Source organism: Daphnia pulex, chromosome 3, assembly GCF_021134715.1.
Source record: "Daphnia pulex isolate KAP4 chromosome 3, ASM2113471v1".
NCBI lineage: Eukaryota > Metazoa > Arthropoda > Branchiopoda > Diplostraca > Daphniidae > Daphnia > Daphnia pulex.
The window spans coordinates 5,645,396-5,671,208 of NC_060019.1; the positions used below are offsets into that span (position 1 = coordinate 5,645,396).

At 38.6% G+C, this 25,813-nt stretch overlaps 4 protein-coding genes across 5 annotated transcripts; 2 read left to right on the forward strand and 2 right to left on the reverse strand.

Moving 5' to 3' along the window:
• The first annotated feature begins 3,052 nt into the window (after positions 1-3,052).
• On the forward strand, positions 3,053-4,356 carry LOC124191299 (programmed cell death protein 6-like). Its single transcript, XM_046584449.1, has 5 exons — positions 3,053-3,408; positions 3,481-3,587; positions 3,678-3,830; positions 3,897-4,012; positions 4,091-4,356. The coding sequence occupies exons 1-5, from the start codon at positions 3,329-3,331 to the stop codon at positions 4,190-4,192; spliced, it is 558 nt and encodes a 185-aa protein (XP_046440405.1). The 5' UTR covers positions 3,053-3,328; the 3' UTR covers positions 4,193-4,356.
• A 1,128-nt stretch (positions 4,357-5,484) lies between these two features.
• LOC124191297 (PHAF1 protein CG7083-like) lies at positions 5,485-7,707 on the reverse strand. Its single transcript, XM_046584447.1, has 11 exons — positions 7,546-7,707; positions 7,312-7,394; positions 7,120-7,247; positions 6,675-7,051; positions 6,495-6,610; positions 6,338-6,433; positions 6,188-6,270; positions 6,014-6,107; positions 5,801-5,947; positions 5,662-5,732; positions 5,485-5,585 (listed from the first exon to the last, which is right to left on the reverse strand). Exons 1-11 carry the CDS (start codon positions 7,607-7,609, stop codon positions 5,561-5,563), a joined length of 1,284 nt encoding a protein of 427 aa, XP_046440403.1. The 5' UTR covers positions 7,610-7,707; the 3' UTR covers positions 5,485-5,560.
• A 67-nt stretch (positions 7,708-7,774) lies between these two features.
• LOC124191296 (phosphoenolpyruvate carboxykinase, cytosolic [GTP]-like) lies at positions 7,775-14,423 on the forward strand. Of its 2 annotated transcripts, XM_046584445.1 has the most exons (14): positions 10,549-10,639; positions 10,722-10,971; positions 11,094-11,202; positions 11,290-11,435; positions 11,559-11,743; positions 11,850-12,105; positions 12,169-12,304; positions 12,379-12,484; positions 12,617-12,750; positions 12,821-12,867; positions 12,956-13,084; positions 13,147-13,345; positions 13,427-13,576; positions 13,676-14,423. In XM_046584445.1, exons 2-14 carry the CDS (start codon positions 10,832-10,834, stop codon positions 13,979-13,981), a joined length of 2,043 nt encoding a protein of 680 aa, XP_046440401.1. In that variant the 5' UTR covers positions 10,549-10,639; positions 10,722-10,831; the 3' UTR covers positions 13,982-14,423. The 2 variants fall into 2 exon arrangements, with proteins under 2 accessions (XP_046440400.1, XP_046440401.1); XM_046584444.1 differs by lacking the exons at positions 10,549-10,639; positions 10,722-10,971 and adding an exon at positions 7,775-8,045.
• A 1,188-nt stretch (positions 14,424-15,611) lies between these two features.
• LOC124191298 (CUB and sushi domain-containing protein 1-like) lies at positions 15,612-17,199 on the reverse strand. The gene is made up of 6 exons (XM_046584448.1): positions 16,893-17,199; positions 16,659-16,828; positions 16,388-16,589; positions 16,222-16,307; positions 16,035-16,149; positions 15,612-15,972 (listed from the first exon to the last, which is right to left on the reverse strand). The coding sequence occupies exons 1-6, from the start codon at positions 17,029-17,031 to the stop codon at positions 15,740-15,742; spliced, it is 945 nt and encodes a 314-aa protein (XP_046440404.1). The 5' UTR covers positions 17,032-17,199; the 3' UTR covers positions 15,612-15,739.
• Positions 17,200-25,813: the final 8,614 nt, after the last annotated feature.

The following is a 25,813-nucleotide window of genomic DNA, read 5'->3' on the forward strand; positions in this document are numbered from 1 at the left end:
CTTACAGAAAAATCTTATAATATTATTAGTAGTGTTTGTGTGTGTAGCGAAACTTTTTATTGCAGATTCCTCCGTCACACAAAGTTTCGCTATACTCCGTAATTAACGTTGCGTTCCTTCCAGTGTAAACGCACCTTTAGAAGCTTGTTAAAAAGGCAGAGAAGCAGTAAACGAACTTCATTGTAGTTAAATTGCTCTTAATGCTAAAAATAATAATTAAAATTTCCACCACAATTGGTTTTTCCATAATATTTTAACAATAGTTTAATTCCACGTAATTTTTTCCGCGGGTCAAATCATTAACACTCACTCATTAATTGGGCAAAAGGAAAATAATTTTTCTGTTACTGGTGACGAACCGGAGGTAATATATTATGTAGGAGGGAATGAGGGATTTTTTGGAAAACATTTAAATCGAATTTCCGAGAAAAGTTTCGAAGTAGTTGTCAACCCGCGAAACTCACGAAATTTCCCATTTCTCTGAGACGACGCCATTAAAGTTGTCTGATATTATTTCACTGTTTGGTGACGCACGTTGTTAGCACTACGCAACAACAATCCAACACTTCCCGTCGTCTGCACTTTGGACATTGATGCCAATTTCAGAATTTTAAAATTAGTTGTAGTAATAAATGATGTAAATAAACCCCCGAAGGAACGGGACTCATATTGCGTTATAAAAAAAATTATCCGTATCTTGGTGGTAGAGAAATGGCCTGGAATGGCGTATATCAATGGATCGATCCTCACATGGGTCATAACTCTTCTAGAAACCAAAAACCCTTAACATTTTGACAAAATGATTTTCATGTTTAACAAGCGATCCATGACTCAGGTAGACCGAAATCCCGGAGCAGCTTTCCAGATTTATATCCGGAAAAGGAATTTGAAATATAAAAAATATATGTTGTCATTTTTGTCTCTACACGCCGGATTTACTTGCGTTTGCAGAAAGACGAAATTCCCACCCGTTTACGAGATATTAAGCGTTAAAGTTTGAGTTTTTTTTTATTTATCAGAAATGGGGGGTACTTTGACATCGCTTTTCTGAAAGGTATAGGGGCTATAGCAGAAACTTATTTTATAGAAAGGTTTATTGCTATCTCAACCATTAAAATCCAAAAGGAATTTTCTTTCCGGATTTTATTGGTTGAGATATGACTAATTTCCTGAGAGGCTCATTTTTCCCTTTTCCCTCTCTGCCTGGCACCCATATTTTGTTCTCACTGCCGCGCTCCTTCCGGAAGCAAGCAGAAGGTTTTATCTGTTGGCCTTCATTTTAGACCCATAGAAGTCATATCGGCCTTCATATTTAGTGGAACTAAGCTGGTTTCCGCAAGGGGCGCAAAGGAGAGTAAAAAAAAAGTTGTATAGATGTTATTCCAACTTAAAAGTAGTAGTCGAGTAAAAGCAGAGATAAGGAGATGGGCCACTCTGTGTAAAGTCCAGCAGTCGACTTCCCCTCCTCCTTCTTTTCGACTGCCCTGCTCCTTTCGGCGAGCTCCGGAAGCTTTACCTTACTTGGTGGTAGGGGCGGTCCTGAAGGGGGAGAACTACTGGGAAATGCTTCCGGAGCTCGCCGAAAGGAGCAGGGCAGTCGAAAAGGAGGAGGAGGGGGGAAAAAGTCGACTACTGGACTTTACACAGAGTGGCCCATCTCCTTATCTCTGAGTAAAAGTCGTGCGCAGTTTACGCCGATGCGCACCACTGCGGCCGATAGCAGAATGAAATTTTTATTACGCTTGACACTTAACGTAGGTACAATCCTTTGTTCCAGAACTGTCTGCTTCTCGAACAAAGGATTGTACCTACGTCATCTGTCAAGCGTAATAAAAATTGTCGTTCTGCTATCGGCCGCAGACCCGCAGTGGTGTGCACCGGCGTAAACTGCGCACGACTTTTTGGCATGTCTACTACTTTTTGGTTGGAATAACATCTATAAGGAGGATTCAAAACAAAAATTAATTATTTTTCATGCTTCTAGGCCTTCTACCCTATTGTTGATGAAACTATTACCATTATTTATAACAAAATTGTTTATAACTTGTGGACTTGTGGTGTACTCGATTGATAGCGGATGGACTCGAACTGTAGCGTACTCGATTTTTTAGCGTACTTTTTTTTTAGCATTTGATTATCGATTCGATCTCGATCACGCTCTATAAATTGAAAAATTGGTGTGATGTCATAGATAAAGACCACGGGTCTTTATAATTAGTGGTCTTTAGGTCAACCGCTTCCTCTTGATCAGAAAAAAATAAGCGATCAATCGTGATAAACTAATCGATCGCGTAAACTGGTTTTCAGTATGTTTGGCACCTAGATGGCACCGGCGTTTCTCCCTTTTTCAAATTCTTCTGAACAAATACTTAAATTTCTCGTTATATTAATTATCAGTAATAGAAACATTTAGCAAGCCAATAACTATTTTTTTTTTTTTGTAAAATCTGATTTACCCACAAAAAAATTATAGAGCCAACATATAGGGCTGTGGCCCGGGCGATGAAAACCCGGGCCACCGCCCGGGCTGAACGAAAAAAAACCCAACCCGACTCGACCCATCGAGGCATTTTTTTTAACGGGGCGGGCGACGGGTTGAACTCCCGGTACCGCGGGCCAACCCGAGCGGTGGCGCCATCTAGTAGTCACATAGAGAAGCTCGTTATTCTCTATGCCTGCGGCCTCAAAATATTGCCGCCAAATGCTCTACGATAATTTCGTAGCATGAAAAGTAGGATAAGTGGTAGAAAAGGGCGTTCAGGGGTGTTCAGAAGACAGAATTGACGTGTCACTGTTAGAAGAAGAAGATAATTAAGAAATTTAGGGAATTTTTTTAAGTTTGTAAAAAAAAAAGTGTGTTTGACCCGATTTTTTACCCGGGCCGTTACCCGACCGGTAAAAATTTTTTGACCCATGGGTTGGCCCGGGCCAAACCCGTTCACTCAGTTGGCCCAACCCGCTCCGACCCGCGGAAGAAGAAAAACCCATCTAAAAAACCCATTGAAAAAAAACCCGCTAAAAACGTCCCGGGCCACAGCCCTAAACATACGGATCGTCGATTATCGTCCAAGACTCCTGTCTTTATTTTACAGCAGTCATGGCTCATGGGTTTCGACTTTGGACTTGGATTGACTGTTGAGTGTTGAGTCATCAATGATTGAGACATCAAGTTGATTCAGTGCAACTCAGTGAATTAAGTTGACTGTTGGCCACTACAAAAAAATCCCTTTACTTATTAATAACACCCTTTGGTATCGGGCAGTTTAAAAAACGTATTGTACTTGAGTGAATTCTATTTATAAACGTTTAGTCGCGTTTAGTCTACACAATGGCTTATCAGCACTATCAAGGGCCGGGTGCGGTTCCAGCTGCTCCAAATCGTGATTTTCTTTGGCAGGTGTTTCAAAGGTTAAACAATTTTGTTGTGGGTTAAATTCAGGGAGAAAATTACAACTAAAATATATTTATTGAAATTTTTAGAGTTGACAAAGATAGAAGTGGAGCAATAACTGCCGAAGAGCTGCAATCAGCTCTATCCAATGGAACATGGGCTCCATTTAACTCGGAAACTGTTAGACTTATGATTGGTATGTGTTTGACAGCTGTATGAGAGGCATTAATGATAATTTTGTATCCCTTTGTACTAATGTTCCGTTTTGAATTGTGCACTACTACAGGTATGTTTGATCGTCAACAAAGAGGAACTATTTCCTTTGAAGATTTTGGAGCAATCTGGAAGTATGTCACTGATTGGCAAACTTGCTTTAGAAGTTTTGACAGAGATAATTCGGGGAACATTGATGGCAATGAACTAAGAACAGCACTTACAAGTAGTTTGTCATTAAAGTTGGCTGACAATTTTTAAATATACTAAGTGTTCTTTTGTGTTAATATAGGTTTCGGCTATCGTTTGCAAGACGGAACTCATCATATGTTGCTTCGAAAATTCGATCGTATGGGAAAAGGAACGATATATTTTGATGATTTCATTCAGTGTTGCATCGTTTTACATGTAAGAAAGATTTTTACATATCTATGATTTAAATGAAAGTATCATTTTTTCATATATCTATATTGTTTTCAATGACAGAACTTGACTTCAGCGTTTCGTCAATTCGATACCGATCAAGACGGTGTCATTACTATCGGATATGAACATTTTCTTCAAATGGTCCTCAACACCCGCGTATAAGTTTCAGCTAATATACCTAAGCTACTAAATTTACCACTTCCTTATTGCTGTTTGTGTATGTTTCTTTGCTCATATAGAGATTCTGTAACAGCCAATATCTTGATTTTTCCTGGCAGTTGATTGAACTCTTCTCCCTTTTGAATAAACTTGCATATGAAATGTTATTTTACTGTGATATAACTACTGTGTGAATCAGTATAACACCTTGTGTGCGATCTGATTGCTTGATAATATTGTTGCTCAAGGATCAGCATCAATCGTACACAGCAACGGAACTTTTCGTAATAGCACACAACGCACTGTAAACAAACTACAGCAATAGGGCATCTATTTCGTATCTGTCGTGTAAAGATAAAGCGATATAATCAAGATAAAATGAGTCATTTTAGAAGGTCTGTTATGCCAGCGCATTGTCGTAGAGGTAAAGTGTGCCTGCCCTATTCTATTCGACTTTTTTAACATGTTTCCAATATTTTTTCCCTGACAATCCAGAAAATAGAATACGGAAATAGAATTTAACCATGAACAAAAATTGATGTTAGTAAAAGTGAGTGATTATTTAGCTTATCATTCACTTCTGCAACTTTATATGTTCAGATTCTTTTTTGGGCGTAAACGGGAAGTTTACGAGGGTACGAGTAATTTATTGTCATTGTAGTCAGGTTTGTCCTCAAATCGACATAACCCATACTTATTAGCCTACGTCACCAAATTGTAGAAAATATTTCCGCGATGAATGTATAGGATAGTTGGCAACATTACAGAACAGTTTATTAATTATAGCATTTGTGTTAATAGTAAATATTTAGCAGTCGTATTGTTATTCAACAACTTCATTTTTATTGAGCGCACGTTATTTCGTTTATACATGTAGCCTATCTTGGACCTTTATTTTCTGTACCGTTAATTCTTTATTCATCATCGTGGTATTCTAGAATAACCAGACGCATTTAGTTTCATGATATAAGTTATTTTATTTTATTTTATTTTTTTAGATTGATGATGCGATAAATCAAACGTTCTGACTTCTGAGTTATCGTGAAAAATGGAGGCATGCAAAGACCTTTTACCCTATGTTTCGAAATTTTACAAGGGTGCTACACATATTTCAATATACACTGTTACAATTTACTCTTTTATCAGAACAATCAATTCAAACTTCTTTTTTTTTACTCCTGAACTCATAACGCACAGCCATCACAATAACTGATTGTCTTATAGGCTAGTCCAAACTCCAAACTAGCTATATGAATGTTTGAATAAGACATTAACATTGGAAAAGTAATTGGTGCTTAATGTTTAGTGTGTTTTATTACATTATTTTGCGTTCAAACAACATACAATCACGAAAGAGATGCGCACTTAAGATCAATTCATGGCGTCAGTCTGTTTCCTGGGCAAATACAAAAATCCTGTTTATATTATATTGGTAATAAAATTTTCCAATTATAGGACTAATATCCTTTTACGATTGTAATTCATGCGAGATATCATCGGATGCGTAAAGCGTTACAGATGCTATAAGGTTATTTGGCATCACCTTACATTCAAAAAGAGAAATTCATTAAAAGCTTTCAGTATTTTAGGAATCTAAAAATCGTTATTCACCTCGAAAATAATATCCTCAACCCCGTAGCAGAACGTAGAACCGAAGGGGTTTGTTGTATTCGTCGATGACGATCGATGTAAAACAATCGGACGTGAACTAGGCTGCACTTTCTCGCAAACTTCATCCCAACGTGAATAAGCAGATACCTACATTCGTAAATAATTTATGACATTGGTTTCACGCAAGAACATATATGTGAATTGAAAACCAACAGTGATAAATGTCGGCGATAAATCGACCAATCTCGAATTATCGACGGAAGTGGCCTTGGTCGGCAACTGGAGCTTAAACTCACATCGGTGATACCTAATTGAGAGAGAATTTTAAAAAAAAATAATTAAGCATTGACCAGCTCCCACGCATTCACTGCAAAATGTTTCACTTACATATTGAAATTGTAATGTCCTGGATAATTCGTATGCAGTACGAACTTCTTCAACTTGTGATATTTCCCATCGAATAAAGCATCCTTTTTTAAAACGGGAAATTTGTAATGAAACTTTTAAAAATGAAATCTAGAATAATTTTAAGTATACTAATCCAAGAGTGAAGTAGTTGTAAAAATAATCCGAAAAAGAAGCTGGAGCTCGACGATGCGCCTGTGGACTGTGAATCCTCATTTTGTCTTCGTCCTACCATCGACGATAAGAATTAAATTTATAAAGTGCATGTACATATATTTGCACATTTTACTTTATAAAACACGCGAGATGGAGCTCCCAACAGCGTAAGCACATCTTCGGCAGAAGCTCCAAAAAATAATTCCTGGACACAGGCATGTCGTCTAGGTTCCAATACTTGAGATGGACCTAAAACGCAAAATTACATTGATTTGAAAGTTAGTTTCTAAATTTATCAATGTTTGAGCCGAACCTTCACAAATAATGGAGAGCTTGATACCAGATGTACATCCATTATGACGAATAACTTCGAGCCATTGCAGATAAGGATGAGAAAAAAAGCAGGATATCGGTAGCGAAGGTGGTTTGCTGTCAACCAAGCTGTTTCCACTGAAAATGAACATCTTTGTTGCTATAGGAGACGCGCCGTTGGTGAATTGAAGCGATCCAAGTCCTCGAACGTATCTCGGTTCGCTAGCCTGTTCAACTGGAAAGGTAAAAGATAGGCCACGGAAATTTAGAGTAAAGATTCTTTTCTCAGGATCATATATTCCAGGGTGTGTAGCTCCAAAAGAATGATCTATTTGATCTATGGTTGGGATAACATCAGTTGAATTGAAAACCAGGCCACTATATCAAAATAGGGCATGATTATTTCTCCTAATCTTGTCTAAATTTTAAAATATTTTTACTATTACCAGTATTTCAGTTTGATGAGATTCATGGCAAAAATCTCAATCACTTTTAGGCGCTGTGAAACTGAATCAAATAAAAGGCGAATTCCATCCAAAGTAAGACTTAAAATAAGGTCAGAAGCCAAAGGGTCCTATACAGCAAATAACATGTATGTTCACGAAGTTTGTGTGTGTATGCTAAAAGATTTTACTTACATTCTCATTATATATTACTTGGACTCTCTTCATAACTGCTACCTGAGACATGCAGATGCAAACTGCTTGAGAAAACTGCATTCCTATAATGAAGATTGAAAAGTACACAAACCAATATAAGTATACTGTGCGATTCCGTATGCTTGTGTACACTCAATGGCATAACGAATATTTTGCAATTCAAGAACCAAAAACGATTACTAATCTCAGAGAATTTTTTCCTCTAAACCTTACCTAATATAAACTCCCAATGTTCGCAACCCAACGATCTCTCAGGGATTACTTCTAAATCAAGCATCTTAAGATTAAGAACTTTGCAATATTGTTGAAACGTAATTTCCGTTCAGTCGAACCCAACACTGAGGACTGAAAACGCTGAAAACAATAATAATGTTTTGGTTTTTCTTTGTTGTGGAACAGCCGTCATCTAGTGGAGAAAAAGGCAACCAATGTAAATATGTCAAATTCCGTTCCCAAACAGCTGTTGAAAGCCTTGAAGGCTATACAATCGATCGACAATCCAAAATCCAATGTCCATTCTAATATTCAGACTTTCAGAGTTTAATTAAGTAGTTCGGCGGTTTTTGTGGTAGCTGTTGTCCATTAGAATCACGTTGTTGTATCTCAGTCACGTTTACTAGTAATTTGCTACTAATTTTGTAGATCATTTCTTTTGTTAATCAATACTCTTCAAAAGCTGGAATGTCGAGGTTGCTGTTAGCATTAATTAAACGGTAAGATTTCGATTCTACCTTGAATACTTCTGTGAAACCTACAAATATTATCTACTGCAATTATTCGGCATAATTTCTTTTTGAGGTTTCTGGTTGCGGAAGTTTGATATTATATTTTTGGCTTCGATTGAGCTGCTATTCTTCGTTTCGTTTTTTATGGTAGCTAGCTGTCGTTTGAATTTGTTAATTTTTTCATCGTCTTGTAATCTTGTAGCTAACTTGTATTAATATTTAATGCCAAATTATCCTGCAGTAAAGATATTTTCCCGTTCATATGTTTACTTGTTGTGCTATAATTTGCCGATCTTTCGTAAAAGAAGGGAATTTTTGTTTAACCTTAAGGAAAAAGATTTTTTCCCCGCCCACGCCCCACGGCAACTATAAATTTGTCACGTAGACCAAAAGTGGCTAAGAAACCATGCACCATTGCAACTGAAATAGACAAACTGACAGAGAAATGAATTAGATTATACTGTCCTTAAAGGGGATTTTTTTTTTCATATGAATTTATTCTTTTATTTTTGTCAGAATTTTTTTGGCTTTTAAAAAAATCAAGGGGTTAGCAATTGAAATGTACAGTACTATTTCCTTATTTTAAGCAAAATTTTTTTTTTTTTTTTAATTTTGGGGTAGGCTAGGCTTTCTTTTTTTCTTACAGGCCAAATTCAAAGGCGAGGGACTGAAGAATCCAGGAAACGGCTTTTCACACTCAACTCTTCCCCCTTTTTTCTTCCCCTTATCTTCTCCTTATCAGCTCAAGTGGAAATATTGTTTTTCTTTTATTTTGAATACAATTTTAGTTGCGGAGCCCTTGAAAAAAAAATGAGTCTACGGGCTAGTAATGAAGGCCAATTATTCCGTTATATTGAGAAAGGCTGAATAATTTAAACCTCGGTACTTGCTCCATTTCTTGTTGGTTTCGGTCTACAGTTTGGTCGATTTGATAAGTGATACCATGCGTTATCGACTTCAGTAGCATACTGTATTACTGTAGCTATGGCTGCATATGGTGACCATTCATTACGTCACAGCTGTCTGCTGTTTTTTCCTTCCCTGATGTCCTTGGCTCACGAACAACAATCCAAGGCAAGGAATTACTGCGATCAGTGCCTTAAGCGTTCTCTTTCCCAACAGAATCCTTACAATTCTTGATTCTTCGATCAAACTTTTCTGTTCAAAAGGGCATAATTCTTGGGAAATAAGAAATGTTGTATCAAATCTGCCGTAGCCGATTCCTTTACTGTACCAAAACATTTAGCGCTAAATTTGAACTGGAAGGACCTGTTGCTTGATTGAAAAACAAAAACCCCCCACACAACGAGAAACCTTGTAAAGATGTGCTACTCATTTTGTATCGAACGTTGCTTTTTTCGGCTCTCCCTGTTTCATTGATATTCATAGTACGTATGTTTAAAAAATGTTTACCGCGGTCACGTAGTCGCTATCGGCTCTCCTTGGTAGACCTTCATCGTTGCGAAATTTGTTTTTCTCCACTGGTTGTTTACGTCTTTGTTTTGAAGTCAACAAGAGACGGATACCGGCCATAAGTAGAATTGAGGGAAGGTCCTAGGGTTCAGCTGCTTTTGGGTGTTCGAGTTTTTTTTTTAAGTGGATGGAGGGGGGGGGGGGGTCGGGTGAGCATCAGAATCGCCGCATCATTTTTCGACTTACATAACACAGCGTGATCATAGCATGTTTTGCTTTCTTCACGAGATCAAAATTGTAGATGAGAAAGCCAGCGAATCTTACGTCTAATGATTCCATAAATGAAAATTTTCCACAGCAATCTTCAAGCTTGTCCGGTTAATCCATTAAAGCGCATTTGGACTCAAATACGGGAAAACACTTTTTATAGTCGTAGGTGAAAGTCACGAAAATTGTCTCTCGTACTTAATTAAACTACATTTTTTTTGTGTGTGTGTGTGTGGGGGGGGGGGGGAGGAATTACAAGGCAAACAGGTCGAACGATTTTTTTTTGTTCCTTATTTTACCTGCAAAAACTTTAACTAGAAAACACAAAAAAAAAAAAAGAACAACACATTGTAGACATGCATGACGATTGGACGGACTTCCAGGAAACCTTTAGTCTGCATATTGTCATACCACACATCACTTGCAAATTCTACTTGCATAAACTTTTGGATTTTGTTTTTCTATTTTCTAGTGATGGGACGTGACGCGATTTACGTTCACGTTCACGTGTTGTTGACGTGTTTACTTGCTTTAGACTTACTACTTGAAATCATGTTTAGACTGCTGTTTCTTGTTTTGTTCAACAATTTCGCAATCGAAGTGTTTTTCTGTGTTGTTTGTATCGGCTCTGTCTGCACGGGTCGACTACGAAATATGTGGAAGTTGAATGCTCCACTTATTGGCTTAACCTGAACCCATTTCGTATCAATGCGTCTGTATACATTTAATAGTGTGTGTCAATGACGAGAGCAATGCTGCACGATTTTTTTGGGAGAATAATACAAATTGCTAATTGAATAATGCAGGTTTAATTTACAATGAAAAATAGATTCAGTCAACGGAATCAAATGATTAGCTTACCGGAGTCTCCGGAAGAGAGTGACAAACTCATTCGCATTTTCGTACGTCATTTCATTTGTGACGGCCTAATTCAATTGGGAACGTAAACAACTATTATTTTCTGGTTGTTTGTGATCTCCCAAGGTTATCTCCGCGTGAGTTGCCGACCAATCGTAGAAAGGGGCTCGCCTCTCTCGTGCTTTCGCTGGAAAGCTGTAGGTGAGGTCTAGAGTATAAAAGCGCTCACACATAGTATGACAGAAGACAGAGACTGTCTACTATCCAAAACGTTCGCAAATATTTCAGCGGTAGCAAAAAGTGCAACAACAAATAGCACTAAAAGCAGTGATTTAAAACAAAAAAAAATGTCTCTTACACCAAATTATGCTCCTTGGTAAGATTGACTCCAATTTTTCCGATGGATGTCATGCTCTTGTTCTGGCCTGTTTCTTGGCTTACCTATTCAGGTCCACCCTCTCCCTAATTGGAAAATTAATTTCTTTTTTTGGTTCGCAGTTCGAATTTCGTGACGTCCCAAACCAAAGGATGTCGTCTTCCATCGGCAACGTTCAATCGTTCGCTGAGCATCCTTGAAACTGCGGAAGCGAAGTCTCTACCAAGCAAAGTAAAAATATCATTCTAAAAAATAAAATGTGTCTGATTATTAGAATAGTCCTGAATTGTTAACTTCTTTAAACACATTTATTTATAGGTTCGCAGTTTTGTGGAGGATTGCGTCAAACTCTGCCAACCCAGTCAAGTTCACATTTGCAATGGATCAGAGCAAGAAAATAGATCGCTGATCCAACAAATGCAGCAACAGGGCATGATTGAATCATTGCCAAAGATGGAAAACTGGTAAGATGGTTTTTTTGGGGGTTTTTGCGTGATGTTTTCCAATCGGGACTGATTATTTCCTCCTTTTTATTATTTATTAATTCTTGTAAAATTTATACTTTATATCTAAATTGTGTATTTTAGTTGGTTGACTCGCACCGATCCCGCCGATGTAGCTAGAGTTGAGAGCAGAACATTTGTTGTAACTACTAAACGTAGCGATGCCATCCCGAACCGTATGGACGGCGTTGCCGGACAACTTGGAAATTGGATGTCTCCTGATGATCTTCCCAAAGCCATTCAAGAGCGTTTCCCCAACTGCATGAAAGGTTAGAAACAAGTCTGTCTACTTGCGTGGACATGTCTCTCACGAGTCACGTCTTATTCGGTCGAATCAAAAATCAATTGTTAATTAAAATATATCGCTGAATTTAGGTCGCACAATGTACGTCGTTCCGTTCAGTATGGGTCCGGTCGGGTCACCGTTATCGAAGATTGGAATTGAATTAACAGATTCTCCTTATGTGGTTGCTTCCATGCGCGTTATGACTAGAATGGGCCAGCAAGTGCTTGAAACATTGGGAGAAGGAGATTTTGTCCGCTGTCTACACTCTGTTGGTAGCCCACTGCCAATGACTAGACCTCTGATAAACAGCTGGCCGTGCAATCCGGATCAAACCATCATTATTCAGTATATATTATCATTGAATGATTCCAGTGATGAAAGCACTATTCATAAATACCATTTTTTTAGGTGCCCCGAAACCAGTGAAATTTTATCATTCGGCAGTGGCTACGGTGGCAATTCTCTTTTAGGAAAAAAATGTTTCGCTCTTAGAATTGGTTCAGTAATAGCCAAAAGAGAAGGATGGCTTGCCGAACACATGCTTGTAAGCATTTTAATAATATTACATCGTTAAATTTTTAATATCCTATTTTACCAATTATTTGTTTAATTTCCTAGATTTTAGGAATAACCAATCCACAAGGCCAAAAGAAGTACATCGCAGCTGCATTTCCTAGTGCCTGTGGCAAAACTAATCTTGCAATGTTAACCCCAACTTTACCAGGTTAGTTTTGAGTTGATTTCCTAATTAAATTTTGTACCTGCATCCCTTTTAAAAAATCTGCGCTAAGTGATTTTGAAAAGCATAGTGTTGTTAAACTTTCTAACAACTCTTAAAAATTGATGTAATGTGTAGGCTATAAAGTTGAATGTGTTGGTGATGACATTGCATGGATGCATTTCGACAAAGAAGGACGTTTGCGAGCCATCAATCCGGAAAATGGATTTTTTGGTGTTGCGCCTGGAACCAACTATGCGACCAATCCTAATGCATGCTATAACTATTTTTTATACGTTTAGAGCACATTTAATTAAAGATAATATCATTGTGTCATTATAGGCTATGCTCACCATTCAAAAAAATACGATTTTTACGAACGTTGCAAAGTACAAAATAACTTTCTATTTATTTATTTTGTTCTTAATGTTTTGCATTGCATTGTTCATCATGTTTTGTTTTATCTTCACTTTTTAGGACGAGTGATGGAGGAATTTTCTGGGAAGGTTTGGAGAAAGAAGTTACTGGTGTTGATATAACAAGTTGGTTGGGAGACGCTAACTGGACCAAGAGCTCGGGAAAACCGGCAGCCCATCCGAATTCCAGGTAAATTTCCCGAACGCAAGTAAAATTATCTGGATGCAAGTTTAACTGTTTGCTTTTTATAGATTTTGCGCACCAGCCAGTCAGTGCCCAATCATTGACCCTCTGTGGGAAAGCCCCGAAGGAGTACCAATAGATGCAATTTTGTTTGGAGGTCGCCGCCCGAGAGGTGTACCGTTGGTTTACGAAGCTCTAAATTGGAAACACGGAGTTTTCGTTGGCGCCTCTGTCAGTTCGGAAGCCACCGCTGCAGCTGAACACAAAGTCCGTTTCAATTTTTGTCCTTCATACTTATCCTTAAATAGAAATATTTCTTTAACTGTTAAAAATTGCTGAAAATTACAGGGACGATCAATTATGCATGATCCTTTCGCTATGCGTCCATTTTTCGGGTATAACGCTGGTAATTACTTGGGTCATTGGCTGAGTATGGAAAAGCCTGGTCGAAAACTTCCCAAAATCTTCCACGTTAATTGGTTCCGACGAAGCACCGATGTAAGTCTCAATATTCTTGTACTTTCTGCGTGCGTTTACGTGTTACCTCCTGTTTTATTTTTACATTTTTCTCCGCTAAAATCACGCTTTTTCAAATAGGGTTCTTTCTTGTGGCCTGGATTCGGTGAAAATTCCAGAGTGCTTGATTGGGTTCTGAAGCGGTGTGATGGAGCCGATGTCGCTGAATCCAGCCCAATTGGGTTAATTCCCAAACAAGGTTCAATTGATACGAATGGATTAAAGGAACAAGTCAATTGGGAAGAGTTGTTCTCCTTGCCAAAGAACTTTTGGCAAGACGAAGTGCTCGACTTAGAGAAATATTTTAGCGAACAATTTGGCAATGACTTGCCGAACGCTATTGCTGAAGAGTTGCACAAGTTGAAACAGAGAGTAAATCAAATGTAGGAGTTCTTTATTCTCTTACTTCTTTTAATTACGAACATTCCACTTTCATAATATGGTACTTGAAGCCAGAGATAAACACAAATATTTTACATTTCGATTTGATCTAAATCCCCCCCCCCCCACAAAAACTCCAATGTCATGACGGCACACATATATTCCTCGGAAAATTTGCAGCTTGAAAAATTTCTTTTTATACTAGACTCTTAGTTAGTCTATATCTGTTTCTGAATGTTATCGCGTGGGACCTTATTTTTCCATGTATAATTCGTACACCTTCATTTTGTACGCGATCCAATAATTGAAGTTGTGTTCAACGAATTATTTGTCAGTACTACCCGCCAGATTGGTAAACGCTCCATTTGTCTCGAATTTTTCTCCTCTTCAAAATGTTGCATCGTTTTCCATGGAATCCTGACAAAATATACTTCTTTATATTGATAAATATCGAATTATCGATGTTGAATTTTTTTACGTTTGTGTGAATTCCAGGTGAAAACGACCGATACGTGTGGCGACCATTTCGCGGATTGACGCCAATAGGCTCATCCAAATCGTTATGGAATAAAATGCTCTTTATAGAGCAGTCCATGTTTCATCTCATTTGTGTAAAAAATGGCCCAATCCGCGTACAGCGTTTTAAAGATGCTGTACGCTGATTGGCCATTTTGGACACAAATGAAATGGCAACGCAGGATGTTAGACTGCTACATAGGGATTTTAAAAAAAGTTAAGCGTACTGGGAAACGGACACTGGCTACTTCCGCGACACTGGCTGCCCCGACACCGGCTACTAGCTACCTATAGGGCTATAACGGTACGGTAACCCCGGCGGTAATCCCGGGCTGTAACCCGGGATATGAAATCCCGGGCCACTGCCCGGGTTGAAAAAAATTAGAACCCACTGAGGTATTATTTTTACGGGACGGGCACCGGGACATTTCATCGGGTCCGCTAGTGACGTGCGTCTAGCCGATATTTACCCGGGCCATAACCCGTGTCAGTTTATTTGGTATTTCCCGTGAGGCGATCCGGGACGAGCCATTTTTTGCTTTTCGCCCAACCCAATCAAATTCATGATTTAAAAAAAAAAATAACATCCCATGTTTGGGGTGTTTCATTTCCGCAATATTAAAATAAAATGAACACGGCGTATAGATAGATATTTATAGGTTCGTTTATGTCCCAATTTAGTACTTTGATTTATCTATTTAAAACAAATCTAAGGGTATACTCGTACGCCGTACCTCCAAAATAATTTTTTTGTACCATTTATATATTAATGTATTTATTTATATTTCACGAAGCATGATTCCGACTACGGCGTTAAGACAGGGAAAAAGTAATTATAAGACGAGCTTATGTTCAAAATTTTAGCAAAATTAGAGTTGATTAAAGGGTGGTGTGAACGCCGTGTGAACGAAAAAACCTAACTCGCTTACAGTATACGCAAAACCCCCCCAAAAATAATAATGTTAATTCATTTTTCTAGCTGATTACCACGAAGATATTAACTTTTCACACTATAAAATATATGCGTCGAAGATTGTTTGAACAATTGCTGCTACTCACGATTGTAAAACTCTGATGCCAATGACGGGGAAAAATTCGCATAAACCATTGGAAAAACTTATTAACATTTGATCAATTTATTTCCAAATACTCAATTGTATCCAACATTTTTTAAGCTATTTTTAAATAGCTTATGAAATTATGTTTCCAATTGCTTTAATATTATTCGTTTGTAAAGGATGTGAAAATTCAAAATGATTCGCAGATCAATCTGAACATGGAAGTGCAGGTATAGTCAAGCCAATATCCACTATTAAAGTTACTAACACCGAAATTAACATAGGCGCAATATCCTGCAGGTGGATTGCCATCGGGTTGTCCTGTTTGCCAATTTGTGTAAGTAAACGACTGACCAGTAGCGGCCCATTTCCACCCATTGTTATAACTCCCCGATGTCCAATAAGGATAGTTAATATTCAAATCTAATAGAAAATGTTGCATAATTCAATATTTTAATGAATAAAACGAGGTCAATAATGCACACCTGGCGTAGCTCGAAAATGATTGTAGATTATCTCATCTTCTTCTTTAGTTTCAAGACTAATCAAGGTCATGTTTCCTCCCCTGCAAATTCCATCCGCCTGAGCCCAGGTGAAATCCTAATCGGAAGGATGCAAGTTTATCTAAAAGTTTTTTAGAAGCGGTTTTGATGTGAAGCAAAATGTGTATACTTGATAGCGGTTAGAGAAACAGTAACATTTGCCATTCAAGTTCCAGCAAGGAATAGTTGTGTCACCTTGGAAATATGGCGGGCAATCTTCATTAGATGAAAAAATTGAAAATAATGAATCATCTGCTTCATTAAAAACAAAAACAAAATAAAACATTTAACAATACTCTGAACCGGAGCTGCAGTTGTAGTCGTTGTAATGGGGGTAGAGTAATAATTGGCTTGCCAGCCGTTGTAACTGGTCGAATAATCAGAGATGTGAACCACAAGGCAACTAGAACCTGATGAAACAACATCTGGATAAGCGGAATATGGGCCCCCACTGAGACGAAGCAAAACGGGCGAGGCGGTTGTTGGTCCATCATAAACCTTTTTCAACATGTTCATTTTCAGTATTCACCGCGATCTCCCTTCAACGTTATATGTACGAGATCTTACCGTGACATAATCGAAATTAGATTCTGTATTGAAATAAGCAAATTGCAACACTACGCGATCGTTGAACCCCACCTGGATTGTGTACTGGCAGTTCTCGTTAAAGCCGTATGGGTTTGGATAGTTTGGAGACGAGAAGCTTCCAGTTGCGGTATTGTAACTACCACCACACGCTATATATGATAGAATTTGATTAAGTTAATGGTAAGGAAAAGATTACACTGAAGGTAGACCTACCTCGGGCAGACGGCGCTTCCCTGTCGAAAAAAACTTGTTTATTGTTGATGTCATCTTCCGTCAACACTTTGGGTAATTTGCCTGCCAATATTGTCAAAAAGCAAAAGTTTAACGTCAAAATAATGACAACAGCTTTCATTCTTAATGAAAATTGAAAATTTAAGATTCCAAGAATGACGATGGCAGTGGAATCACTGGTGGATTCACTTAAAAGAGCACCAATTTTATATAAAAATTTTACAATGTAGGCTTCAATAAAATTGCAGATATAATTGGTACGTCAGGTTTCCATGGGGCTGAAGGACGTTATCTGATTCTATACATAAAGGTCATCAATGACGCTATGTGTAAATCCTGTCGTAAGGAAAGTGAACACGCAATTACGCAAACAGCATGTAAACGCTTCAAAATGTTGATAACGGTAGACTGACATGATATGAAATTAAGAGTTTGACATGCAGTCGCGGCATTAGCAAACAAAGTCTCGGATGAAGGAGGATATCGAGATAAACAGATCCACATTCACTGCGTGGCTTTACGAAACCCCCGTATTAAGTCAATGTTTACTACATCTAACAAAACTTGAAATCAAATAATCAGACAGAAAAAATGTTGGTTGTCATTTAAATCGGCGACGTATGTTGTTGAGCAAGACTGCAAGAGCAACATTCTAAAATCGTGAAATAAGAACTTGAGTAAAATCAACCAATATGGCAGCCCAGGGGAAGATCCCTGACAATGGTCCATTTTATTTATTTTTTAAATGAACCTAAGCGGGAGAAATTTATATGTACAGTACCTAGCTAAAGTTTGGGAACGCGCGAGAGAACCTTACGGAGAAAGGAGTTTTTTCTCGGCGTTCACAAAAATCCAATTTTCGTCATAACGCGACAAATTTTTTTTGGCCGTAGCCATTATGGGTAGCATTAAGCTAAAAAAAAATTTATTTAGGTTTAAAATGGATCCCTAAGTTTGGGTTGATCACTCTATAGAGCTCCATGCAAATTAGGGTACTTTAAAAGTTTAAAGGGGGATAACTACAGAACGGGTTAAGTTAGGAAGACGCGGAAAACTCTGCAATGAAGAGCTTCACAAGCTCAACATTCTACAACAGTCTTCATTTTCAGATTTTTCGCGTCATATTTAATGTAGTCAATTGTAAATTGAAAACAGAATTAATTTTTTCCCCGTAATTGCCCCTCCACTGAAAACTGTTTTTGTTTGGCAATTATTAAATTTTCCAACTCTACCAAAGGCTTAACAATATGCTGTAATGGCTTATCGCTCTTTCTCAACAACTCTGCCATATATTTCTCAAATGAAAACGCAGGGAATCGTCGGGGAAGTCAATGAGAATGTGTTTACATTATAAGAAATCAATTCTGAGTCATAAATCTGTTCGGCTTCTTTTATGAAAACATTGTATTAGATCGTGAGCGTACTGATTGTGAGCATGACGATAATTCTTCTGGAGGTTAAAATTTTGATGGCAATATGAAAAACTAATTTAAGTTGTTGTAGAAACGAAATAAGGTGAAAATGTCGCACACAATTACAGAACCTACCCAAGAATGGATAATGCTGTGTTATTATGATGTTGATGCTTTGATTCTATCAACAAATTTTAGTGATCTTGTTTTTCTTGGGTATTCTTTCGTAATATGATGTCGTAAAGACTCTAGATGAGAAGAAAATAAAGAAACTTGGGATTTTTGAAGCCGGTGATCTAATGACCACGAATCCAAGTCAAAAGTAATTTCTTACTGACTTCAAGTTTTACCAAACCCATCGGCCGGGTCTATGTGAAGTCTTAAAAGTATGGATTTGCCGATAAAGGCGCCGATATGATGAATTTCAAACTGATGCGTACGGAAAGCCAGATCCGTCCTGGAAAACGTTCCAAGAAAACTATTCTGCCGAGATAGTTTCCTTGTTGTATATATTTAGGCCAAAGTAGTCAGAATGGCCTTTTACACCCGAAATCGCATATGAAACCATGAATCTTCAAATGAATTTGTTGACCCTTGTACATGAACACATTTTCACATAAGAGGGTGCCCTACAAACATAATCTTCAGGCAGAAAAATTGCCTGAAGCCAATGTTTGAAATGAGCACCAGAATGGGCCGAAATTGGCTGTTACTTCTCTTGGCAATTGAAAATCCGTCAACGTTAACAAAAATTAAAATTTTCAATATAATTTCAGCTTCTGGGATACAGTAGTGGTCCACGTAGTGGTGAGGCTCGCTTAGTGGGAATTCAATTCCTACAAAGTGGGAAGGGGCGGAGCCTGCACCAAAAAGTCCCCTCCAACCCTCTAGTTGCGCGGAAGGTCCAAACTGCCAACTCTTTTTTCTCGGTGTCACCGACCAAGGTCACCCCTGTTAACTGACTTATTATTTGAATAAACTAGTTAACTACGTATCTTTCCCCAATGTAAGGGAAATTGATACCCAAATTAAAAAATTAATGAATTATTAATGAAATTAATGCCCGAAAGAAAATGCCCAATTGATTGTAAAAAGGCCAATAAAAAGCGATTTATAGCTTTATAATTATTGATTGGCAAATCAACGCCGCAATGACGAGGCGCGAGTTTTCTTTCTTAACCATGAAACTCATAATAAATAAAACAACAACAAAAATAATAAATAAACTACAATGACCATCGAGAGGAAATAAATCTTAAAAGATTACCCGATGATAACTAAGGAATGTAGTTATCTAATTAAGAATAGCAACTGAAGACGACTGAAATGGGAAACATTAAACTAAGAATTACACCGGCGAAACTCCGTAAGCCATCATGCAAGAGCTGGCATGGCAAGACTGCAAGAGTTCTTGTCCAAATATTTTTGACGCTTAAATCAAACTGGCAACTTTGGACGTTAGCCAACTCTATTATTTTCATGGTTGCAATGCAATGCCAACGTCATTTGTGTGGAACCACCTGGGTTGCCAGACCTATGTTGTGCAGTTCTTATAGGGTGCCAGTAAGTCGGAAAAACCAGCAAAGTGAACTCTCTAAGAAATACAGTACCCGCCAAGCGATTAGGTACTCCCCCCTTTTTTCAATGCATTCTTATGGCACTACGTGTCTTAGAAAAAATGCAATAACTCTTGAACACGTTGGGCTAGATGTTTTTCCTTTTTTTCCTGAGTAGATCTAATGATGATCTACATTTTTTACACACAAAGTTGTCGTAGGATTAACCCCCCTGGTGCTACGGTATCGTTCACTTTATTAGGTACACCCCGTTTTCCCTCATATGCGCCGTGTTAAATACGGCGTTTTCAAAAATCTATAAAAATAGTAAAAATCAAGTTAAAATATTTTTCTTTGTGCTAAAACATGCACAATTCTTCACTCTATACGAATAAGAAGAATGATTTACAATAAAACCGACTCAGAGAACCCTTCCCTATGCCTCAAAGTTTTCCACTTCAACATTTTTACGGCAAAATAATAACTGGCGCTGTCGCCACCAGAGGCACTGCAAGCTACGGGCTGTTGCTACCAGCCGCCAACTTTCACAGAATATGGTTTGGGGTAGAATCTGATATGTTACCTCACCTCCTCGGCGGGAAGAAATTGAAAGAATCAATTACATTAAATGGGAAAATTCTCTTTGTTCATGGAAGAATATCTTGCCTAATCCCCAAGGAAATGACACAGCTTGCAGTGCCTCTGGTGGCGACAGCGCCAGTTTTGATTTTATACCGAAATTGATTGTCGGAATTTTATAAGTTTTTTGGGCGGAAAATCTTCAAATAACGACATCTATCTCGGTAATAATTTACCGAGATATAATGTCGAAATTTTTTGCCGACAAATTTCTTAGAAAGAAGGCTCCCCCTCGCAAGGCTTTTCCTAATACGTGGACCGCTACTGTACAGTTTAGAATACGTAAGATTCTATTCAAATTTCCAAATGGTAATATTTACGGGCGTTATATCTTTTACATGGGCAGATCAACGAGTTTATAGAAGAGACCGACATATTTTGGGTAGATCTATTTCTGTTCTTCTAAATAAGGGAAGATGCTTCGTCGACTGCATTTTGGCAAATTCCCCCATGATAAACTAATGAAAAAACTGCTGCTTGAACGTAGGGTGATCATTATCACAACTGTCATCCCCGCTGGCATAAAAAATACTACATATATTTTTTTCTATCGACTCTTTGTAGGGGCATAAACAAAAAAATAAACTGATGTGACATAAAATATATTTTTATGTAGATGACCATGTTGGGGCAAGTTCTGCCCTCCACTGTAGGGCTAGTAGGCTAGTTGTCTTATGGAAAATTGCCATTATTGCTGACAATAAGTAAATTACTAAAGCTAAAATTATTTATACATATTTAAAAAAAGAAACAAAAAAGGGTTTTGTTTTTTGAATGTTTTTAATCTTCAAAAATTGAGGGGAGGTTTCGGAAAAGATGGTTAAAAACCTTCGAAAAATGAAAGTTTCGTTGTCGAAAATCGAAACCTGCAAACATTTTCAATTTTCAGAGGTTTTTAACCTTCGAATTTGGAAATTGACTTTTCGAAGGTTATTTCGTTCGAAAAACGAACCACTTTTTTAATAGTGAAATATATACGAATTGATAAAATCCACCCTAGAAAAAAATTCGTTGTTATAATGAATTTTTTGATCAAAATTGATGTGTCAAGTCGTCCCTTCATGTCGTCTGTTCTCCCATGAGAACTAAAACAAAGAGCAACTTACCCCGTTTTAGGGGCATATTGGGACATAATTGATTTCATACTTTAATAACTGTAGTGTGAGCCCCACTTTGGTAAGCCGTCTCCCTTTCCACTTTCTCCCTCCAATCTAGCTTCCCGCTTTCTCCTACCGTAGTGCAAACAGCTATAGCTCGCAAGCTATATGCTCGCAAGCAGCTATAGCTATCAATGTAAAGTGGATTCGACGAAATTTTACTTCGCTGGAAGCTGCAACAGAAGTATTCCGCAGTGCAGTCTTACCAGCCCGCCCAACCACCGCAACACCTACCTGCTAAGAAGTATCGCACCTATTGCTATTTCTCTTCTTTGCTTCCTTAGCTAAATAAACATTGAAGTCCACCGAAGTGTGTGCATTCGCGTCTTATTCTTTATAAGGCCCTCCTGCGTCCAAGGGACGGGGCTCTTACAAGTGGTGAAGGTTCCAGCCCTACCTTCATTTTTTTCATGGATTCGAATAAGAAAATTTTCCAGCCCTTTATAATACTATAAGCCTAAATAACGAAAGCACCAACACCAAACCAAAAACTACCAGAGACTCTGGTATTTAGAAATCCAATGTAAACGCTGTTATGGTAAAGAAAAAAATCCCGGAATTTCCAGAAAAAATCTAGAAGATGGATTAACTATAAGAGAATGGTTTAAACTAACGGATAGAGTACAATCCGAGAATGCCGGATGGACAGATGGGCAGATGCAAAGAAAACCAGATTCTATCAAGATCAGCCTTGATATTTAATGAACAGCTGCGTTCATAAATGGATTACAGGACGCCTTAAAATCAATTCGCAAGGCTCAACTTAAACACATCAAGCACAAACTAGCCCGCAAGAAACGGTAAGCTGTTTTAAGCTTAATTGCAGCTCCCAATTTAGAGGGAATAGTCTGGCTGCTCCCAGGATTAAATATTAAAAAAAAAAAGATTGGAATTTTAGGGTTAGATTAAGCTTGGTGCGATCAAGCTAAAATAGCCATTCGTTTACCAGCTATAGGAAAGCAAGTTGAATAAATGATTTAAGTATACCAACTCCCCCAGCGCCGGTGATAAATGTAACTGCGGCAGCCCCATCACCAAGAACACAATCGATGAGATTGCCACAGTGACAAATCAGACACTTCAAAGGGGACGTGCTTGAATGGACCCAATTGCGCTGGGCCTTGGTACACTAGTTAATTTAAAGCATGAATCGAATATTTAAAAAAAGAGGTAGGGAACAATGGCCAAATGAGGGGAAAAAGGTGGGATAGGGGACCACTTATCGGGGGCCCTAATACAATAGTCATTTAAATGTCGCAGCAATCGAGTTTGTCGGTCGATCCGAGTCGTCAGCTATTGGGCATCGATTCTATTCCTAACATACTTCCCACCAGAGCGATGCGATAAGGCTTGACTTCTCCGTAGACTGGATCGTCGACGGCTTCGATAGCTTTTGGAAAAATTGGAGCTGGATAGGAGCTGGATCTTCTTCCGGCTCCGATACTCTCCGCATCTACTATCCGCGCTACTGTCTACCGCATCCACATCTTCGTCTTGGTCTTCACGTAGCTCTAAAGGATGAAGACATTGTATAGATCGATAAATTAAATTACCGTTCGGTGTTTTCAATGTGGCTGAACGGAAAAGCCCGTCTCGGCTGGAAATCAGTTCTTTTAGGATCCCTACTTTCCACTTGACGCTTGGTGTGCTTGTCGTATATTACGCCTACTTCATCAACTCGAATTTTTCTCGTCGCTTTTCCTTTTGAACGGAAGTTGTCTAGGTGTAGCAAGCTAAAAGTTGTCTTTGACGAATTGTTGACAGATGGCACTAACGTAATCCTTCCTATTTTTGTCGAGTTCCACGAGTGTTGCACTGTTTGAATTAGGGGCCATCAAATTAATTGTCGGCTCCGGTATACCACAATTTGATGGCTGGTTGTTTAAGAATTTATTAGAAGTGATTGGGGCCGGATCGTCAATTTCTTCTCCAACGTAGTTCAGTGGTCGCGCATTGATGGCGCTCTCAATTTCAATTAGACTTATTTCAAGTTCGTCGTATTCCAAACAAGAATTTCCATTGGAGCGTCGAAGTAGATCTTTAACGATTCTCACCATCCTCTCCCAGAATCCTCTCCACAAGGCCACAAGGCTTGCAGAAAAGATCTAAAGAGTTGTACTCATTGCGAGAAGATCACGGATAGATGGATCTGAACGAAGAACTTATAAATGATTTGCTACACAACGATAGGTTTGGGCGTTGACGGAAACTGGTCCTCTCCGTGCTGAATATTTACGGAAGGCGATTAAAAAATATCTCACTGGCATATCTTTAACGAGCTCCCAAAGCAGTTCTCGCGTGTCTGCACAAGTGAATATAGAAACACATAACTTTTCAAATGTTTAGAACTGATTACAAATTGTGGCGATAAATCGTATAGTAGCAATTCTTGAAGTTCAACAACTTCCTTCGCTGGAACAGCCGGATCTAAATCCGAATTTTGAGTCTCTACTTCTGCTTGTGGCTACTCATCGGAATCTTCTTTGACTACGGCTGGATCAGCGGTGATAAGATTGAACATCGTGGTGGTCGTCTTTTTCTTTCTTTTCCGTACTTGCGGTGGCTTGTAGTTCAATGGCCTGGAGAAATCGACTCCAGTTACAGTACCCACTCGAGGTCACAATCCCTATGGTCCAAAATAGGCGTTTTAACCCGCGTGAGATAGGCCTAACGGTGTCTTGCGCGGGATTTTTTTTTAAATACTTAGATTGCTCGTACAAGGTTTAGGCTATTTTTTCATCACAAAGATAAAGAAGTAGTCTTCATCTTTCTGTTTTTTAATTTTCGAAAAGTGTTTAGGTTCTATAGGAAAATATGTCGTTTTTTTTAAATATTGGATCACCCAAAAATATGTCGCATTGCCTGTCCCTACCCGCGACATGGCCTTAGGGTATGGGGGACAAAGGGGAGCATTCTCGAAGAAAGGATTCCTCCCCTTCGCCATCTCCATATCCATATCCAAAGGCCATGCCGTGGGAAGGAATTTAGTCTTCTGTCTCTGGAGAATCTGGCCATTCGTTGTCCTTTCATGAAAGCCACGTTGGACTGTTCCACCAAAGCTTCCAATGTACCAGCGCAGGCACTCTCCGCGAGGCAAGATCAGCCGGATTCTGGATCTCTGGATTGGGATTTTCACGTTTTAGGCAGCCACAGCAAATTCATTTGCGTATTTTTTCCCCATGCATTTGCTGTGGCTGCCTACAACGTGAAAATCCCAACATACCCAGTTAGGCTTCACCCCCTAAAAATGGCCGGGTGACCGTTTTTCGAGAGGCGGGCCTTTAACCAATTTTAAATTAAAGATATGTCACTCATATCTTTGACTGGGTGCAACGTGTTGAGTTTGTGGAGGTGGACTTCAATCAACATCCGGTTTCCCGTACATACGCTTGAGTTCGTCGATCGCCTTCTCCAAGTTGTTTCATTCAGCTCAAGAATTTCGACAAACAGAAAAGCTTCCCTTTGAAGATATTGCTTGAGATAATCGAATTTTTGAACGGATGCAATCTATGATGAACGAATTGCGGCATTAATGCTTTCCGAAAACGGAGTCCATTCCAGGATCTCTTGGACTCTCCTTTTGGTTTGATTTGACGTTGCGGAAGTCTGGTCGTCTGTGGATTAGTTGTTGAAGTAGTGGATGTAGTAGCTGAAAAAGATGTAGTGGATGCTTGAGCTGCCAGGATTCGCTGCATGAAATCTTGCATTTTCTGGTCTCAAGCGTCAACGTCATCTTTCCGCTCCTGCCTCCTCCGTCTTTCTGCCCCTTTTGATATTTCTTCTTATTTAAAATCTTTCCACGTTGAAATGCTCCATCTTCCCGTCGAGTTTTTTCTCTTCTCCTGCGAGTTCCACATCTAGTGTGGCTGTCATCATCTCGCTGTCAGCTTCTTCAATAACTTTTAAAATTTGGGTTAAAATGAACTTGTATTGCGCTTCTTAACCCCCCCCCATGGAGAAGGATTTCTTGGTGGTGCCATGGTGCAGCTACTCCTTGAATGAGAGAAGAGAATTTATAATTTGCCGTAAATAATAATTAGTGATGTTGAAACTTTGAATTTTGAACCGTTGTCGAAATTGAGTGTGAATTGGATATTCTTCTTCCTAAATGACTGAGTCTCCTCTTCAATGAAAGCGTC

Coding starts and splice junctions, on each gene's coding strand:
- LOC124191296 (XM_046584445.1), top strand. CDS start 10,832: ATGACAGAAGACAGAGACTGTCTACTATCCAAAACGTTCGCAAATATT. Junction 12,305..12,378: donor GGCTTGCCGAACACATGCTT/GTAAGCATTTTA, acceptor TTAATTTCCTAG/ATTTTAGGAATAACCAATCC. Junction 13,346..13,426: donor CCGCTGCAGCTGAACACAAA/GTCCGTTTCAAT, acceptor TGAAAATTACAG/GGACGATCAATTATGCATGA.
- LOC124191299 (XM_046584449.1), top strand. CDS start 3,329: ATGGCTTATCAGCACTATCAAGGGCCGGGTGCGGTTCCAGCTGCTCCA. Junction 3,409..3,480: donor CTTTGGCAGGTGTTTCAAAG/GTTAAACAATTT, acceptor TGAAATTTTTAG/AGTTGACAAAGATAGAAGTG. Junction 4,013..4,090: donor AGTGTTGCATCGTTTTACAT/GTAAGAAAGATT, acceptor TTTCAATGACAG/AACTTGACTTCAGCGTTTCG.
- LOC124191298 (XM_046584448.1), bottom strand. CDS start 17,031: ATGAAAGCTGTTGTCATTATTTTGACGTTAAACTTTTGCTTTTTGACA. Junction 16,308..16,387: donor AACTGCAGCTCCGGTTCAGA/GTATTGTTAAAT, acceptor CATCTAATGAAG/ATTGCCCGCCATATTTCCAA. Junction 15,973..16,034: donor TCATTTTCGAGCTACGCCAG/GTGTGCATTATT, acceptor ATTTTCTATTAG/ATTTGAATATTAACTATCCT.
- LOC124191297 (XM_046584447.1), bottom strand. CDS start 7,609: ATGCTTGATTTAGAAGTAATCCCTGAGAGATCGTTGGGTTGCGAACAT. Junction 7,248..7,311: donor AAGTAATATATAATGAGAAT/GTAAGTAAAATC, acceptor TTTGCTGTATAG/GACCCTTTGGCTTCTGACCT. Junction 6,611..6,674: donor GCTCTCCATTATTTGTGAAG/GTTCGGCTCAAA, acceptor TTTGCGTTTTAG/GTCCATCTCAAGTATTGGAA.